The 17,079-nt window shown below is 36.3% G+C and overlaps 1 protein-coding gene across 1 annotated transcript; it reads right to left on the bottom strand.

Moving 5' to 3' along the window:
- Positions 1-4,773: 4,773 nt before the first annotated feature.
- Positions 4,774-15,117, bottom strand: LOC135206801 (uncharacterized). Its single transcript, XM_064238292.1, has 5 exons — positions 15,056-15,117; positions 14,750-14,814; positions 5,947-6,003; positions 5,171-5,755; positions 4,774-5,048 (listed from the first exon to the last, which is right to left on the bottom strand). The coding sequence occupies exons 1-5, from the start codon at positions 15,115-15,117 to the stop codon at positions 4,774-4,776; spliced, it is 1,044 nt and encodes a 347-aa protein (XP_064094362.1).
- Between the last annotated feature and the right edge of the window lie 1,962 nt (positions 15,118-17,079).

Consider the following 17,079-nt stretch of genomic DNA (forward strand, 5'->3'; position numbering starts at 1 on the left):
ACAGAACTAAAACATTTCTTGAGAATTATTTAAATCTTGATAATATTACTACCTGAAAAGAGAGAGAGAGAGAGAGATGAGAGAGAGAGAGAGAGAGAGAGAGAGAGAGAGAGAGAGAGTTGTCATGTTAAAGAAATGGACTTGAAGAGAATACAGCAAATCAGTATGTAGGTAAATAAATAAATAAGTGAAGAATAAACATATGAAGAAAGCTGGAGTAGCTATGTGTGTTCAAATTGGTATATTTTGTGCAATAAAACAAGGTTTGGTGACTAAATGAGAGAATAGTATTAAATAAAATCAAACATGTGACCTCTACAGATTTTATCATCAAGATTTTATAAAAACATACTGTGCGGATGTGGATTAAATGTATAAAAAACTAAGAGTTCTTTAAGTAATTCATTGGAGAAATACGGGAGTGTTTACTCTTGTGACGTCACAGTATTAGCTCATCCCACTGCCGAGTTGAGCAGACCCTCCCATATACTTTGAATGGTTATTAAAAAACATCAAGCATGTGACCTCTTTACAGGTTTTATCAGATTTTATAAAGAAAAACATGCAATATTGATTAAATGTATAAAAATTAAAGCTTCTTTAAGTAATTCAATGGAGAAGCACGGGTAGTGTTACTCTTCTGACGTCACAGTATTAGCTCCACCCCCACTGCCGAGTTGAGCAGACCCTATTACTTTGACTATGGGAAATACTACTAATATATGAATGCCGACTTCTTAAGCACTTTTATTCTCATTAGCTTAACAAACTTATTTGTCATTGTTTTTCTGCTATAGTTTTATATTCACTTTTTCTTAACATTCTTTCATTTCTTCCTTTACTTTTACGTTTATAGCATCTTGACTAGGATTCCATTTTAACACGAATGAATTTGAACGATGTAGATTTGCATGACAAAAATAAAACAAGGATTAATAATTTTATGTAATTTATTTACAAAGTGAAAAATAAGAAGTACCAAAGATTCTTTATCACACAAAAAATTGAGGAATACCAGATACTAAAATATATAATTACATTTACAAATGAATGAGTCATAAGGGTAGATTCTGAATGAGGTTGGCTATACAAAAAAAAAAAAAAAAAATAAAAAAAAAAGACATTATTCATTGACCAGTTGACAAATAATTGCCAGAAACATCGTCTTTAAAAACTCCACTCCCGCACAAAAGTTTGGAGAAAATGCAGAGGTGAATTGAAAGCATGAGTTACAGGAGATGAATCACTGTACGCAGGAAAGTATGTCAATGCAGTATGAATCGACTGAAATATGATAATGAATATTACCTGGGAAGTGAAATACTAAGAAAAATCAAAGAATGAGAAGGTAATGAAGAGAAACTTGAAATAACACGATTAAAGAAAAAGATTGTTAAATGTTTATTCATAGAAATATTAGATATTATATCATCACATAAGAGTGTTTTTTACATTCTAAATTATTATATTCTAGTACGAAGATGGCTGAAAAGAAAACTGTTAGGGAGAGTCATCATATTAATTTTTAGATCCTTTAAACATAATGCAACCTAACAAACTACTATATATATATATGATATATATATATATATATTATATATATATTATATATTATATATATATGTATATATATATATATTCATTAAGCTACAAATGTTTAATATCCATCCACTCTACTTCGGGAATATCCCCGATGGGGGATGATCACTGAGGGGGAATCATACCAAGATATAAAAGTGTGCTACTTCATCGATTGTCATCATTATTTAAACTTGAATTTTGTTAGTCTAGGAGAAAATGTGGGCTGTTTAGGCGATATAAAATAATTAATGGATAAACTGAAAAAAAAAACGAACAATATGCATATAAAATTTACTTATCAGTAGAAAGTGACGGTTTGGTAAAAGCATTGAGCATGGAATGTTTCTCAGGCGTTACTGCCGTTGTTTCAGGGTATAAAAAGGTTATTTGTACAGAACTAAGTGACGGTTTTTTTAAAAGCATGGAGCATGGAATGTTTCTCAGGCGTTACTGCCTGTTGTTTCAGGGTTATAAAAAAGGTATTATGTACAGAACTAAAATAATAATTGCCTTATGCTTAAAAGAAATGTGGATTGGGTACAGTTTTGATGACAAATTTACGTACCCGTAGGGGGACAGTGCCACACATGTTCAAGAATATAATTTACACACATGTTCAAGAAGGTAATTTACACACTGTTCAAGTATATAATTTACACACATGTTCAAGAATATAATTTACACACATGTTTAAGTATATAATTTACACACATGTTCAAGAATATAATTTACACTCATCCGGTGCAATGTAGGCATTACTTAAGGTTCTTTGCAGCGTACCCTTCGGCGCCTAGCTGCAACTACTTTAATTCATTTACTGTTACTTCCGTTCATATTCGCTTTCTTCCATCTTGCTGTCCACCCTCTCCTAACAATTGCTTCATAGTGCAACTGCTTTGAGGTTTTCCTCCTGTAACACCTTTCAAAGTCAATATCCGTTTCAGCGCTGAATGGCCTTAGTTGCCCCAGTGCTTGGCATAAAGCCAAAAATCTATATGTAAAAAGATATGCACTTAATTTAGGCATACATTTGGCCATTGAGTGTGAGCTTGGATGAAAATAGTCGTATACTATATACTACCGTTATCCCTAGCTTTAATTGATACGTGTTGAATATTTGCATAAAATTTTCTGGTGAGAGTTGGAAAAAAGTGTCATCCATATTTACTTTAAAACATATCGCAGTTCTAATAAATTTATGCCTCAGTTCTGCTCTAGTTTAGCTTAGTAAAAAGTCTACTGTAACTCCGTAAATTGGTAGTATTCTGTACTCCTATAATTGCTAAAAGTATTACATACTAATGAAATACTCTTTTTGATTCTTTGCACACAATAAATGACAAGTACGAAAGGTTTGGTAAGAATATTAAATAAATTAAATGATCAGTGTTTTCTTTTTACACAATGAATTTTAAGCAAAAATTCTGTAAGGGCTTGCTAAAAATATTCAATACTGAATTTTATTGTTACTTTTTATTTGTTTGTACACGAGTATGAAAAGTGAAAAATCAAAAGCAAAACATTTTCAATAAAAACTATATATTTGTACACAGTGAATGACAAGAACCAATCAGGTAAGGACATCTGGAAGGTTTTATGAAAACGGAATCCACCTCAAAAAGGCAATTTTTTACTACAGCTTATCAAGTCCACCTTGAAAAAACAACCGTATTCAGATTAGCTAACTGACAGGACGAGGTTGTCACGTAACTATATTTGGTGGTTACAATTAGGCTAACTTAGATCACCAAAACAACAATACCGTAGGTTTCCTTAAGGGCACATTAGCTCTTGAATAATTTTTAATGAATGAAGCTGAAACTGTGTTCCTGTAAATAGTAGGGACTATATTCAGTCTGATTCCTGTTCATGGCCTGGTTATGACAGTATATTGCTTTTATACAATGCACAGTAATGTGCATTTACTACGAAATAGCATATGTCAATAGAAATCCGTAGTGTATGCCTACTGCCTCTCTCTATTTTCCCCTACAAACGGGTAAGATACCATAATTTTTACCATCTTGTATATTGTTTGATTCATCCCGTGAGTTATCGCAACCCTTTATAAATGGCGTTTAAACATGCATTTTCAAGTATATAATTTAGAATTCACGATATGAAAATATTATTTACCAAGAGGGAGAAGCCATAACGCATAACATATTTTCCAACGGTGTATCTCATTTGAAGAATATATTGTTGTTAAATTAGTGTTGCATTATGTTTAGATATATCTGACTAAAATGTAGATGCCATACAAGCCGTAGGCTGTGAAATTGAGAAGAAAAAGTATTTCTTCTGCATCGTGACTGGCGAGTGTAATGGATATAGGACTGAGGAGAGAGCTAAAAGGCGTGTCTTGTGACGTCATGGATCAGCTCTACGCGCTTTTGATTGGTCCTAATTTTTCCCATTCCTAAACTCTTCTAGACTTAGGAATATGCGCCGGGTTCTCGATCCCTTGACACTCTATCTTTCCTAATGGTATATAGCTCAGTGGTTACCTATACCGTCGACTGGAGTCGTTGGAAGGGGTCGAGACCAAGCAGTACCGATCCATCTTTCAATTATAATTCCCCTTCGGTGATCATCCCCATCGGGGATATTCCCGAAGTAGCGTGGATTGGATATAAACATTTGTAGCTTTATGATTATATATAAATCACAATCACAGTGATGTGATAAAAAAATTCATATTCACATATACGTATAACTACACACATATAGATATATACACTTTTCCTTTTAGATACTAATGTCATTAATTCAATGTCTGGTGTCATCTTAACAAGATAATGCATTTTAACTTTTAACACCATCCTTCAGATATATGAAAAATAAGTTTTTGGAAAAAACTAGCATTTTCTTTTAGTGTGAGCAGTTCAGTGTAAATTTGCCTGCATCAAACCCCTTATGTATTTAAAGTTAGTTTCTTACCTTCTGTCGTTGTAAAAGCATCGGTAGATGTCACTGTTGCAGAGGACTGAGAAGCTGAAGTGTTTTTTAGTTCTATTGAATTTATGTCTGTTGATGTTATAGTTTGTGAAGTAGGTGAAGCTTGGGTGGTGCTTAGTTCTGCTGGAAATGTTGTATTTATTGTAGTTTGCTCTCCTGTTTGTGAAGTTAGTAAAGTTTCTGCTGTTGTTTGTGTTGTTGTCGTATCATTTAGTAACTGATGAGGCATTTCAGTTAATTCAGTAGAGGCTGTGACTGGCAGGGTGTTGATGGAGGATTTGAAAGTAACGTTGTAGCATTTGTTTCCAACTGTGTTGTAAGAACGGTTGACTGAGTGGTAGTAGGATTTTCTGAGACAGTACCTTGTTCTAATATGAGTTCTTCTACAAGTGGTGTGGATGTTGGCACCGTTAAATCTGTTCTGTTATGTAATTCAGATGACAGAGTTGAGACACTTGTCTGATTTATTGATTGTGCACTTGCGGAAACTGTGTCTGTAGCAGCTGTTTCTGTGGATGTAGTTGTGGAAGTTAAGCTCTCAAGCATTGTAGTTGACTGGTTTGTAATAGTCTCATATTGCTTGTGGCTGTAGAAGTAGCATAAGTAGTAGTGACTGATTCGGTAGTATTACTGGCTAGTGGTTCTGTGCTGTCAGTTGAAGCTTTACTGATTGAGATGGACTGAGTTGTTGATGTGCTGTTTAATGGATAAGTAGTAAGATCCTCTGGAACTGATGTGGAGAAGAGGTCAGTTGTAAAGTGAGGTGTTGTAGACGGTACTGTGCCAGTTATACTAGGTGATGAGGACAATGTACTTGTTGATAGTGAGGTTTCTGTGTTAGTAGAATCTGAAACTGAAGCGGTAGATGATGAAGGAGATGTAACGGTGCTTAATGATTCTGAAGTAATAATGTCTAAGGGTGGTTCACTAGTTAGTGATGATGACGATGTGGTGGTAGCATTTTCAATGTTGGTAGTTGCAGTAACGGTGGTTAATGATTCTGAAGTAAAAATGTCTAAGGGTGGTTCACTACTTAGTGATGATGACGATTTAGTGCTAGCATTTTCAATGATGGTAGTTGCAGTGACAGTGGTTAATGATTCTGAAGTAAAATTGTCTAAGGGTGGTTCACTAGTTAGTGATGATGACGATGTGGTGGTGCTATTTTCAATGGTGGCAGTTGCAGCAGGAGTTAAAGGTTCTGTGGTAGCGGAGTCTGTAGTGGTAAGATTGGTTAATGAAGATGTGACTAGTGATGAGTCTGTAAAGGTTTCTGAAGTGTTGGTAACAGTGGTAGTGAGGGGTGCTGTGGTAGTTGTATCTGAGGGCTGAACGGCAAAGAGGCCTGGTGGTGCGTAGTTGTTAATGAAAAATCAGTGGTGGATGTTGTTGATGATGCAGTTGTACTTGACTCTGTACTACTTTCACACTGATCATCTAGTGGCGGAGTCTTGGCCATATCAGCTGCAAAAATAAAGAATCAGATGAGCCCTATGTTGCAGTGGTTTTCACTTGAAGCGTGGACATGGGCTATAGAAAAGCCTTCAGATTTTATTTTCGCTCTCTATTACTTTTGTATGATATCAAAACTGACTCACTTGGGAACCTTCACTCCATTTTCAAGATTCTTTCACTCTCCTTTTTGATGGATGAATCTTGCTCTAATTTGTGAACTCGGGCTTAGACTCTACTATGAGATTCAGGGTCTCTGTAACACGGTTTTTTGGACTTTGCTCCTTGTCAAAGCATCGGATGTAGCTGAAAGTTGACATATGTATATTTTACAACCACACACAAATTTTGTCAGCATTGTCAATAACCTAAACCCGATAGTTTTGATTTATAGAGTAAAAATGAACTAGCCGACGCCATGGCCAATGATTACGAGCCAAGAGTCGAAAAACATTCATTACGTAAGCAAGGTAAACAAACACCTTCTGACTAAATGTTGCCCCGCCCATCCACCAGACAGAAACTCCATCGGCTCTGAAACCCAAAGACTTTATGAATGGCGGAACGATACATAGATGTGTGCTAGCGTAGTAATATACTGTAGCAGTAGTGCCGCAACAGTATAGCAGTAATATACATGAATTAAACGTTTAAACCAACTGCTGGGATCCTTGAGGATCATTTAGCACTTCTTACAACTACTCGAGAAATTAGTTTTTATAGCCAGAAGTTAAATGTTCTAATCCAACAATGCCCATGGTAGCCTTCAGTGTTATCCTGAATTATAACGAGGCGAAAGTGGGTGGAGCCTCATGAAGTCACCATTCTGACGATAATTATTGGTGAAGGTTTAAAGCCAATATACGGTACCGGCTATTTTTTTTCAGTAAATAGGTAGATAGCCAATAAATAAAAATTGCTTGACATTGGATATAGCAGTTATAAATCAAATCTTCTCTACTATGTTTTTGGTAATTACCAACTATTCCCTACATCTTGTCAATCTGATTGTGACTATAAAGTAGACTGTAATTTCTTTGGAAACTTATTTTGGGAGTTAGACTAATAATCGAAGTGTTTTTGTATTTATTAACATATTTTGTTGGTTTGTTCATTATGACAATTATCAGTGTGGGGAGTCCAGAGTTCAGAAAGGTGTACTGCTTTGCTTGTATTTAAATTTGTATGTCATTGTTGCCCAGCCAGAGGTTTAGCCTCGTTACGTACAGCCAATCATCCATCGAGAAAGAGGGAAGAAATGATGTCATAAGTTACGTACGAGTGCGTTCGAAACCTTTTCTCTGAGTAAGTTTGGCCCGTCTTCAAAAAAGGTCACTTTTACATTATAAGTACCAAATTTATTCAACCTACGTAGTGCAGAATACACTCAAAATTATGTGTTGATATAATATGTATTCTGAATAAGCGTTATATTCATGAAATGCATAGATTAAAAAGTTATTGCGAAAAAACCGTGTTACAGAGGCCCTGAATCTCATAGTAGGCTGGTTTAAATCAGTGCTCCACAGTGATGGCTATTGGAAAGAGTAATTTCGTTTCTATTCACTCCTAATGTATGTTGTTATTACTGAAATTCATTTCATAATTCCAATTAAATGACAAATTCAAATAGGAAAACTGTCGAAGAACCTAATAAATTTTGCAGATTATCTCACTATATAGAAATGAAATTGAGGAACAGGGTCGTAGGATAATAATTCAGGGGACTATAAATAGGACTATAAATAACGGGGACTGGTGGCGGGTTAATGAGTTATATTGAACATTTGGAAACGTGTCAAGCAAGTTGGGTAAACAGTGGAAATTGACAAGGTAATTAGAATGTAATGTTGATTATTGCATGTATGATCATTTTTCATGAGTGAATTCTGTGGTACTAGATCCTTACAACCGAACTGGGTACAGGTGGCTTTGTCAGGTTTCTAATATATTAATGCTTTTTGAAAAAATATCTTGCCTCTCGATCACAACTGATTAAGTACCAAAAATTAATAAGAATTTAGCTGAACAAAGTCTTGAAATATCTGATAGAGTCCTTTAGAAAATATGTTTACTTTTGAAATGTTATTTCTAGGTTGAATGAGCCGACGTAAACCATTTTGGGTCATTTCAGAAGGTACAGAGTTTAAAAAAAAACATTAAGATCCAATAGCCGGACTGAGAGATGTAAGAACGTTAGCTTAAGATATGGAACGAATGGAAACAAAATAAAACAAGGGAGGAAAAATAAGACAACTCTCTACTTATTAAAACAAAAACTGTAACATTTCTAACGAATCATTATAATTTGTCAAGAAACGAAATCACCAGTTTTTAAGGCCTCCCCCTCAAAGATAGAACGCAGAGCAATAGAGACTACTACGGAGCAGGGGTTTTCAGCTTTTTCTCTCCCCCCCCCCCGCCCCCCGTACCCTTTCGAGTATTTGTAATGTACCCCCTTCACTTTGTATAACGCGGAAAACAAAACCAGCCCAGAAAAAAACATTACGTCCTGTATATTTGCAAGTATTGTACAGAAGGGAAATAAATATACACTCTCCTGACATAATCAATAATATTGTAAACAAGGAATTCTATAAAAAAGAATAGACAATTCTTTATAATTATTTACCTCTGGCTACGCAGTAAATTTTCAGGGTCATGGTATTGAGCCACAAAAAACAAAATATGTTATTATTACATCTGCTGCATAGGGAGTCAATGAAATGGCTGAAACTGTTTTGCATTAACTATCCTAGTTGGCCGAGGAACAGTTTTTGCTTAAGCACATTGAAGGTCGGCATTTAACATTCATTCGAGTGTCATGGGGAGCTCGTACCCCTTGGCAGCCCCAGGGGATACGCGTACCCCAGGTTGAAAACCCCTGCTATAGAGAATCAAACGGAAACGGACGAACTTTTCAAAACGATGAGGTGATGATGACGTGAATTCAAAAGTTCGGTACACAAAGCATCAAAATGACTACTCACGTGGTATGGCGTAGAAATTCACCAAGAGATAGCCCCCGCATATTTGGCAAGGATTCCCAGTACAATGGACAGTACACTTTCCTTCAGTGATTGGGACTCCATCGAGGCCATTGGTACAGGCGCAATAACTTCTGTTAGGATATAACAAGAGCAACGATAAAGTAATTGAAAGCAGCACGAATGTGATGCTTCTACCAGGTTGTACTTTGTAAAAGTAAGTGCTAACAGTTTTGCAGATATAATATTAAGTTTAGAGAGGGTCACATATCTCATTTTGGCATTTGCTTAATATGTTAGGTTGGTTCTTTGGATCTCAGCTGTGCGTAGGCCGCGCTGTCCTTAAGGAAGAAATGCAATGTTGATTTTGGCATTTGCTTCCTTAAGGAAGAAATGCAATGTTGTCTTTTTTACTGATAGTAATTCATTGTATTCATACCAGTTGTAAGTGTCCGTAGGACGGATTCTGATGGTTATGATGACTTTTACAACACATTTATCATCTTTATACGTTGCCGTCAATAAATTACTGACGTCAGCACTTGCTTTTCATTAGTGCTGACGTTGTTGTTGTGACATGGGTCTATAATCTGGTGACCTTAATTAACGGTATTGTTTGGAGAGCAATTATCCAGCAATTGCTGGCAACCCGCTTACGTTCTTATCTGGTAATGTTTTATTTTTTACTACTAAAATACATATTATCATGCTTCAGAATGAGACTTTCCATAAGTTATTTTTAATTTTTCGCATGTTTGATGTAAATATGTAACTACTCTGAAATTCTGATTTAGTATTTTGTAAAAAAATAACATTCTTTGTCAATAACCGGAAATCCCTTGATAAAACTAGTACTTCAAGACAGGAAATCTATCATTGGTACATGTATTTAGAACTCGCTGATTTATGAAATTTATTACCAAGACTTTGTGGTCTAAAAAAGTTCATTTACATAAAGCTATGCTAAATGAGGCAAACATATTTATCGCCATTAAGCTGTCACATTAAAATGCGGGGTAAACAGGAGTTTATTTAGGGCCTCCGGAACCGCCAGAGTAAATATTGATAAAACAAACGCCGTTAAAACCTTTCATATACGCATTATTTCATTGCCTTGGCTAAGAGTTGTGAAGGCAATTTTTACATGTGCAAAGCGGTTAGTTGCTTGACTCACATATGTACGTTCAGTGGCGTAGCCAGGTTTTTTTATTTTTTTCTTTTTTTTTAATTGGGGGGGCCAATAAAACGGCAAGAGTGATACATCAGATGAGTCATGGAAAATGTGATTTTCTTTCCAATGAATTTGACTTATCTGTTTGTTCTTTTACTCGATTCTTTATTTTAAGTTTTGGTATAGAATCTCTCCTGGAAAAATTAACTAGAACGTTAACATCAACTTGGCATATGGGCCATTGCCTCAACCCTAATTGACAATATATAACTATTATTCTTCCCTGGAATGATCAGAAATTAGTTAAGTTTGTATGAGGGTTTTTCTCGCTTTATGAGAACTTGACTCGCCGGATCTGAAGTTAATTCTTGGTGTAAACAATAGCTTCCCATTGCCCGGGAGATTGCTTCATTAGGAATTACTCGTGTGACGAACTTTTGAAACTAAGAATATTTCAATAGTGGCTGGCTCTCAGGAGATAAATAATTTGCATGCTCGGAATTTTACATGCCAGCGATCTCTTTGATTATCAGCCTATGTTTCAATTTCTCCCTTTATCTCTCTCTTTTGTCAAGTTCACTGTGGTTATTTGCATGCAGAGATATGCACAGGAAGCAGGATGGCATTTTAAGCCTTCAACCTCCTCTTCGTTATTCGGAAAATTCACCCACACAAACACACAATATAAAACAAGTTATTAGGAAAATCCCTTAACGGATTATCTTACTAACATGCTGATGCAGTTATCTGAAATCATTTGCGGTTACATCGGGCCCTAATAACTTATCCTTTATTATATCAGGATGCTTAGCGGCCTAGTAGGAGCTCTGCCTCCGTCCCGGGATGCGTCCCGGGAAGGCATCCCCTAGTAGAGATGCCCTTGCTTACTATGGGAGGGCATTACTGAAGGAGGGGTTGGAGACCCTTCTAAAGGGATGCCCTGTTGTCAGGCCCTCCTGGGAAGACAGCCCTAGAGGGGGATCTCCCTTCTCGGATGCTCTGGCTCCCTCTAGGAGGGCGTCTCAGGAACAAGGGCTAGAGGACCTCCTCTAGGGATGCCTTCAATTTCTTGGGTTCCATCACTGGGGTTAGGCTCTCATATGAGGACCTTTCCCGTCTTGGCCGGAGCCTTTCCACCCTCCTGTAAAGGGAGCTCTGAATGAGGGACTCCATTTTGGGAATGTTTCGCCTCCCTCTGTGATGGTATCCCTAGAGGTGTGGCTATAGGCCTTCCTTAAGGGATTCCATGCTTTAGGAGCCTTACCCTAGAGGTGGGGCTATAGGGCTTCCTCAAGGATTCCTTGCCTTAAGAGCCTTACCTAGAGGTGGGGCTATAGGCCTTCCTTAAGGGATTCCTTGCCTTAGGAGCCTTACCCTAGAGGTGGGGCTATAGGCCTTCCTCAAGGGATTCCTTGCCTTAGGAGCCTTACCCTAGAGGTGGGGTTATAGGCCTTCCTTATGGGATTCCTCGCCTTAGGAGCCTTACACTAGAGGTGGGGCTATAGGACTTCCTCAAGGAATTCCTTGCCCTAGGCACCTCGACCTCAACTTCAGGCTGGGAAGATCCTTTTTGGGAATTTTCCCAGCCTGGTAGGATCCCTTTAAGGATGTTGGTTCCCCTCCAGGGGTGGCCTGGCTCCCCCTTGGAAGATATTCAAACAGATGTCTTCCCCAGGAGACCTTGACCACCACTTCCCAAGGTGAGGCTCACCTCTAGGTAAGCTTCCCAGCTTGGCAGGAGCCCGTCTCTCTCCTGGTAAGGCTCCTCAGAGGAGGCTCTCGCTGCTACGGGTGCCTTTGCTCTCTCTGCAAAGGCATCTTCGGAGTAGGGACTAGATAACTTCCTAAAGGGATCCTATCATAGTAAGTGTTCTCAAATGTGAAATGACTATACTCTGTTTTTTTTCCATCTGTTCACCCGCCTGTGGTGTTTGCGTATGGTAACACTGCGTCCCGGGCTTTAGATAGTTACGCTATGTGTAATTTTAGGTAAATAAAAGGATATATGGGTGTACATTTGCAACTGAAAAGTGTTTTAATAATTTACTGTATGTGAATTACACCGTTAATATTCGAAATAGGATATTGTTATTATTGTTGAATGTAACTATCTAAAGCCCGGGACACAGTGTTACCATACGCAAACACCACAGGCGGTGGACAGATGGAAAAAAACTGAGTATAGCCATATGATACTATTCTGATCTTACTATTTCAGCAAGTTTTCTATAAGAACTCACCCGTATTCTGTTGCAGCGTAGAGGTAGTTTGCAAGGGCACATTTGTACATACAGTGAGCAATAGAATTCGGGCTGATGAAGAAATAATAAGGTATAATCCTCTTGCCCCTACTGGTGACTTCCAGGCAAGTACCATCCGGGGGTACTACACACGAAGCTTGGAAAAATGAACAAAATGCAGAATCAGTGTTGGACTTTACTGACCATATAATCATTATCTCACACTCTATGATCTTTGCTGATGCTATTCAAATTCCAGTTCATATTCAGTTTTATTCATATTAATACAAATAGCAAACATATATAAAAAATATGAAAATATAAGTAGTTGTATAGAGGTCATTTTGAAATCCGGATGGTGATAATCCGAAGAATGACCGCATTACGCGAGGCCGAGAAAATCGATGAAATAAGTATCAGATTTAGCCATTTTAAAATCGTAGAGAGTGAAAAGAGGTGAAAAATATACTTAGGAACGAATTACGTATTACTGCAGCTTGTAGAATGCAAATTCCTTTCTTGATTCTTTTCAAGAATATAGCATTACACTCTACTGAACGTAGTCTTTGAATCAGTGGTTCCCAAACTTTTTTCTGTCATTTTCCCCTGCACCCAGTTCAGCCATCCAGATTTCCCCATTCATGTGTATGAGGGAAAGAGTAGTTAAAACACACTGACTATTTACTAATTTATTTTTTCAAATGTACAAATATACTGATAAACATCTAGTTACAGAGTAAAGTAGATAGAGAGCGGTTAGTAACAAATAAAAATGGACCTTGTTTGGTCTTCTACTTTAGAAAATCCATCTGAGATTTTTTTTAGTTAGTAGGTAGTGTAATTATTTCCCCCTGGTAGCTTCAAATTTCCCCCCAAGGGGAAATTCCCCCAGTTTGGGAACCACTGCTCTGAATGATACCACAACACTTTCAATTTGATTTGCTACTTTTGAGTTTCGTTATATATATATATATATATATATATATATATATATATATATATATATATATATATATATATATATGTAGAGAGAGAGAGAGAGAGAGTCTGTGTGTTTATATTTATATTTCCCAACTTCATACTTAGTCTAATTTGCAACTTATATATATATACGTATATATATATATATATATATATATATATATATATATATATTTATATATATATATATATATATATATATATATATATATATATATATATATATATATATATATATATATATATGCACATAGATAGTCTGTGTTTATATTTATCAATATTTCCCAACTTCATACTTAGTCTCTTTGCAATACTGTTTCATATCTCTCCTCCCAGTTTGATTAGGAATTCCAACTTAACTTATTACAAAACTGTCAATTTCAACTGAAATACAGTAAGTAATGGTAAAATAACAACACTGATTATTAATGACCGCGACATGAATGCTCTTGCTAGTCATTATTAATGATAAATAATAACTTCAGCATAAATTCACAGCCAGAAACAAAACGAAAACGAATCTGCGTAACTGGAATGTCTATATCGACGACGTTCTTTAAAAAAAAATTGCTTTTATAATTAATTTCTTGATCTACTCTGTCTTCGCAATGGATTAGTGACAAAAAATTAATTCAAAGGTAATGGTGGGGGGGTGGGTTTATATGTGACTGAGGCGGCTAGTAAAGAAGGTATAAAAAAAGGATATATACAATTAATCACGACCTCACTTGAAAGACTTCGCAAACAACGGTGATTGTGAGTGTTCCCGTGTGGGAGGTATGTACTATACGTCATTTAATGTGTTTACCTTCATGATTCGAGCGGGATTGCTACTTCTCGAATCGCCATATGGCTGTCCTGTTTGCTTTCCTTTTTTTCTTTCTTTCTTTCCAGCAACAAAAAAATAATTTTTTATCTTGGAAATGGATATATATATATATATATATATATATATATATATATATATATATATATATATATATATATATATATATATATATATGTTTGTGTGTGTGCGTATGTATATATTTGTCAATTTGAAATTCATGCTCCTTTTTAGAAACAGAAAATGAAGCTAAGCAGAATTCTTTGTGGGTGGCGATTGGCATTTATCGAAATCATAGCGAAATGGATTGGAGCATATATATATATATATATATATATATATATATATATATATATATATATACATATATATAGATAGAGAGAGAGAGAGAGAGAGAGAGAGAGAGAGAGAGAAAAGTAAACATCACATTGTTTTTTATTAAGCGCCAGTACAACTATGTTCACATATATATAACGTTGCTTATTAGTGACTTCAAGGTCTGAACTATCGTCTCTTCTGCATGACAATGAAAACGCTTACTTATTAGACCTACCTAGTGTTAGGAGTAAACCCAACCAAACCAAACGGTACAGCCACACAACGTCTTTCTGACCCATTCTGAAAAAGAGTGAAAAATCGAATGTGAGTGATTTATTGTGTCCTTATACAAACTTTTACCTTACCCAAAGTCTAAAGAGAGATCTCGACCGTATCTGGAGTGTATTTGGTCTTGTATCTTGAACTTACATTCGGATGATAAAAGAAAGGTTACAACATAGAAATGCCACTGAGATTATGTATTCAAATCCCGGATGAAGTGTCTGAAAAAGGAACAAGGCAATAGGTAATCCATAATTACCTAATGAGGTGATTTAGCATTATTCTGTATAGTGGGATTATTTCAATTCCAAAGGAAGACATGTTCTATCCGGAAATAAGTCTTTTGTTACATCTCTTTGTGTGCTGAAGCTAACACGGAACCATTTCTAAATGCATCAGACATTCTGGTTTCCACGTGCTCTTTCTGATTTAAAAAAAATACTCTCTTTACCTTGTTTGTAATTCTACAATTCAATATTGTATAAAATGCCAGAAACATTAACGTTGAGAATCTCGAAGGTGATGGAAATCCAGGGGTAAGAGGTGTTATCCTTTTTCACAATAACTGCAAAAGTATTTTCTTTTATTTATCCCTGTTAATGAAATGTTTTTGGATAACATAGGTTGAAGTAGAAATAGATACAGTCAGGTTTTCAGATGATAAATTCCTACAAGAAAGATTATCCCTTTGCAGACAGTCTACGTCTCGATCTGATGAGGAACCGAATAAGCAGAAAAGGCGGTTGAATGACCTGAACGGTCTGGTTATTCTAAATAATTATTGAAATTATTTAGCCCTGCCGCCGAGGAAAAGTGGCAATCATTCCTGTTTGAAAGAACAAAAATTGCAACCATTCCTGTTTGAGAGAAAAAAAAGTGGCAGTCATTCCTATTTGCGAGAAAAAAGTGGCAATCATTCCTGATTGAGAAAAATGTGGCAACCATTCCTGTTTGAGAGACAAAAGTGGCAATCATTCCTGATTGAGAAAAAAATTGGTAGCCATTCCTGATTCAGAAAAAAAGTGGCAACCATTCCTCTTTGAGGAAAAAAGTGGCAATCATTCCTGTTCGCGAGAAAAGAAGTGTCAACCATTTCTGATTGAGAAGTAGCTACCATTCCTGTTTGAGAGGAAAAAAGTGGCAACCATTCCTGTTTGAGAGAAAAAAGTGGCAATCATTCCTGTTTGAGAAAAAAGTGGCAATCATTCCTGTTTGAGAAAAAAGTGGCAATCATTCCTGTTTGAGAAAAAAGTGGCAACCTTCCTGTTTGAGATGAAAAAAAGTGGCAACCATTTCTGTTTAAGAAAGAAGTGGCAATCATTTCCTGATTGAGAAAAAAGTGGGCAAAAACCTTCCGTGAGGAAAAAAGTCAATCCATTCCTGTTTGAGGAAAAACAAAAAAGTGATCATTCCTGTTTGAGACTGAACCATTCCAGCCGGAGGAGTTTAAAAGTATTGGCTTCGTTTCAGTTTAACTGTCTAGTTTTGTCTAAGCCAGGTTCAGAAGTGTACTCTATTAATCCTGGTCTAAACGACGGTAAGCCGTCCAAAGTAAAGATGGCGGCTAGGGGGCACTCTGATAAATTGACCATTAGTCTTTTTATCCTAATACGTATGAACCTCTGCTTACTTTTTTATATTTTGACTCCAAAGTCGTGTTACTACTTGAATTTAAGATACAAGAATGCTTTCATCACAAATTCGAACAATGTTTATCAGTTAATTTCGTTTTCTTTTCACCAAATTTCTCGAGACTTGATTCAAAAGTCAACTCGAGCACGTATTATAAAATACTAGAGCGGGGAAAAAATGCAGCTATTCACGATCTAATTTCAACTCAACCCAACGAAAGTCAAGCTTTCAGTAACAAGCAAACGACAGATGTCCTACTAAAATAAAGAAGAAGAAGAAGAAGAAGAAGAAGAAGAAGAAGAAGAAGAAGAAGAAGAAGAAGAAGTAGAAGACACCTTGGGTAAAACTTGTTAGGCTTAAGAAAGACAGTACTGACCTAGGCTTAAAGTACCACCTCACCTGCGTTCCTCAGCGGACTCCGGGCTGGAATGGATCTTTGGAACTACTGGAACTTCGCCTGGATTCCATCGATTCAATCTACTCTTTGACTCCGTGACCTTTCGAACGTTCCCGTTCTCCGTATCCTAAGATTGAAGTCTTTGGTGCTCAATGTGGCAGTGTCTTGATAAGTTTATTTGTATAAATTTTAACACGTTAATGATTTTTTAATTTTAAAATTTATTAATGACGTCTGAAAAGCGTGAAAATTCA

This window comes from Macrobrachium nipponense, chromosome 31 (genome assembly GCF_015104395.2).
Source record: "Macrobrachium nipponense isolate FS-2020 chromosome 31, ASM1510439v2, whole genome shotgun sequence".
NCBI classification, from domain to species: Eukaryota; Metazoa; Arthropoda; class Malacostraca; order Decapoda; family Palaemonidae; genus Macrobrachium; species Macrobrachium nipponense.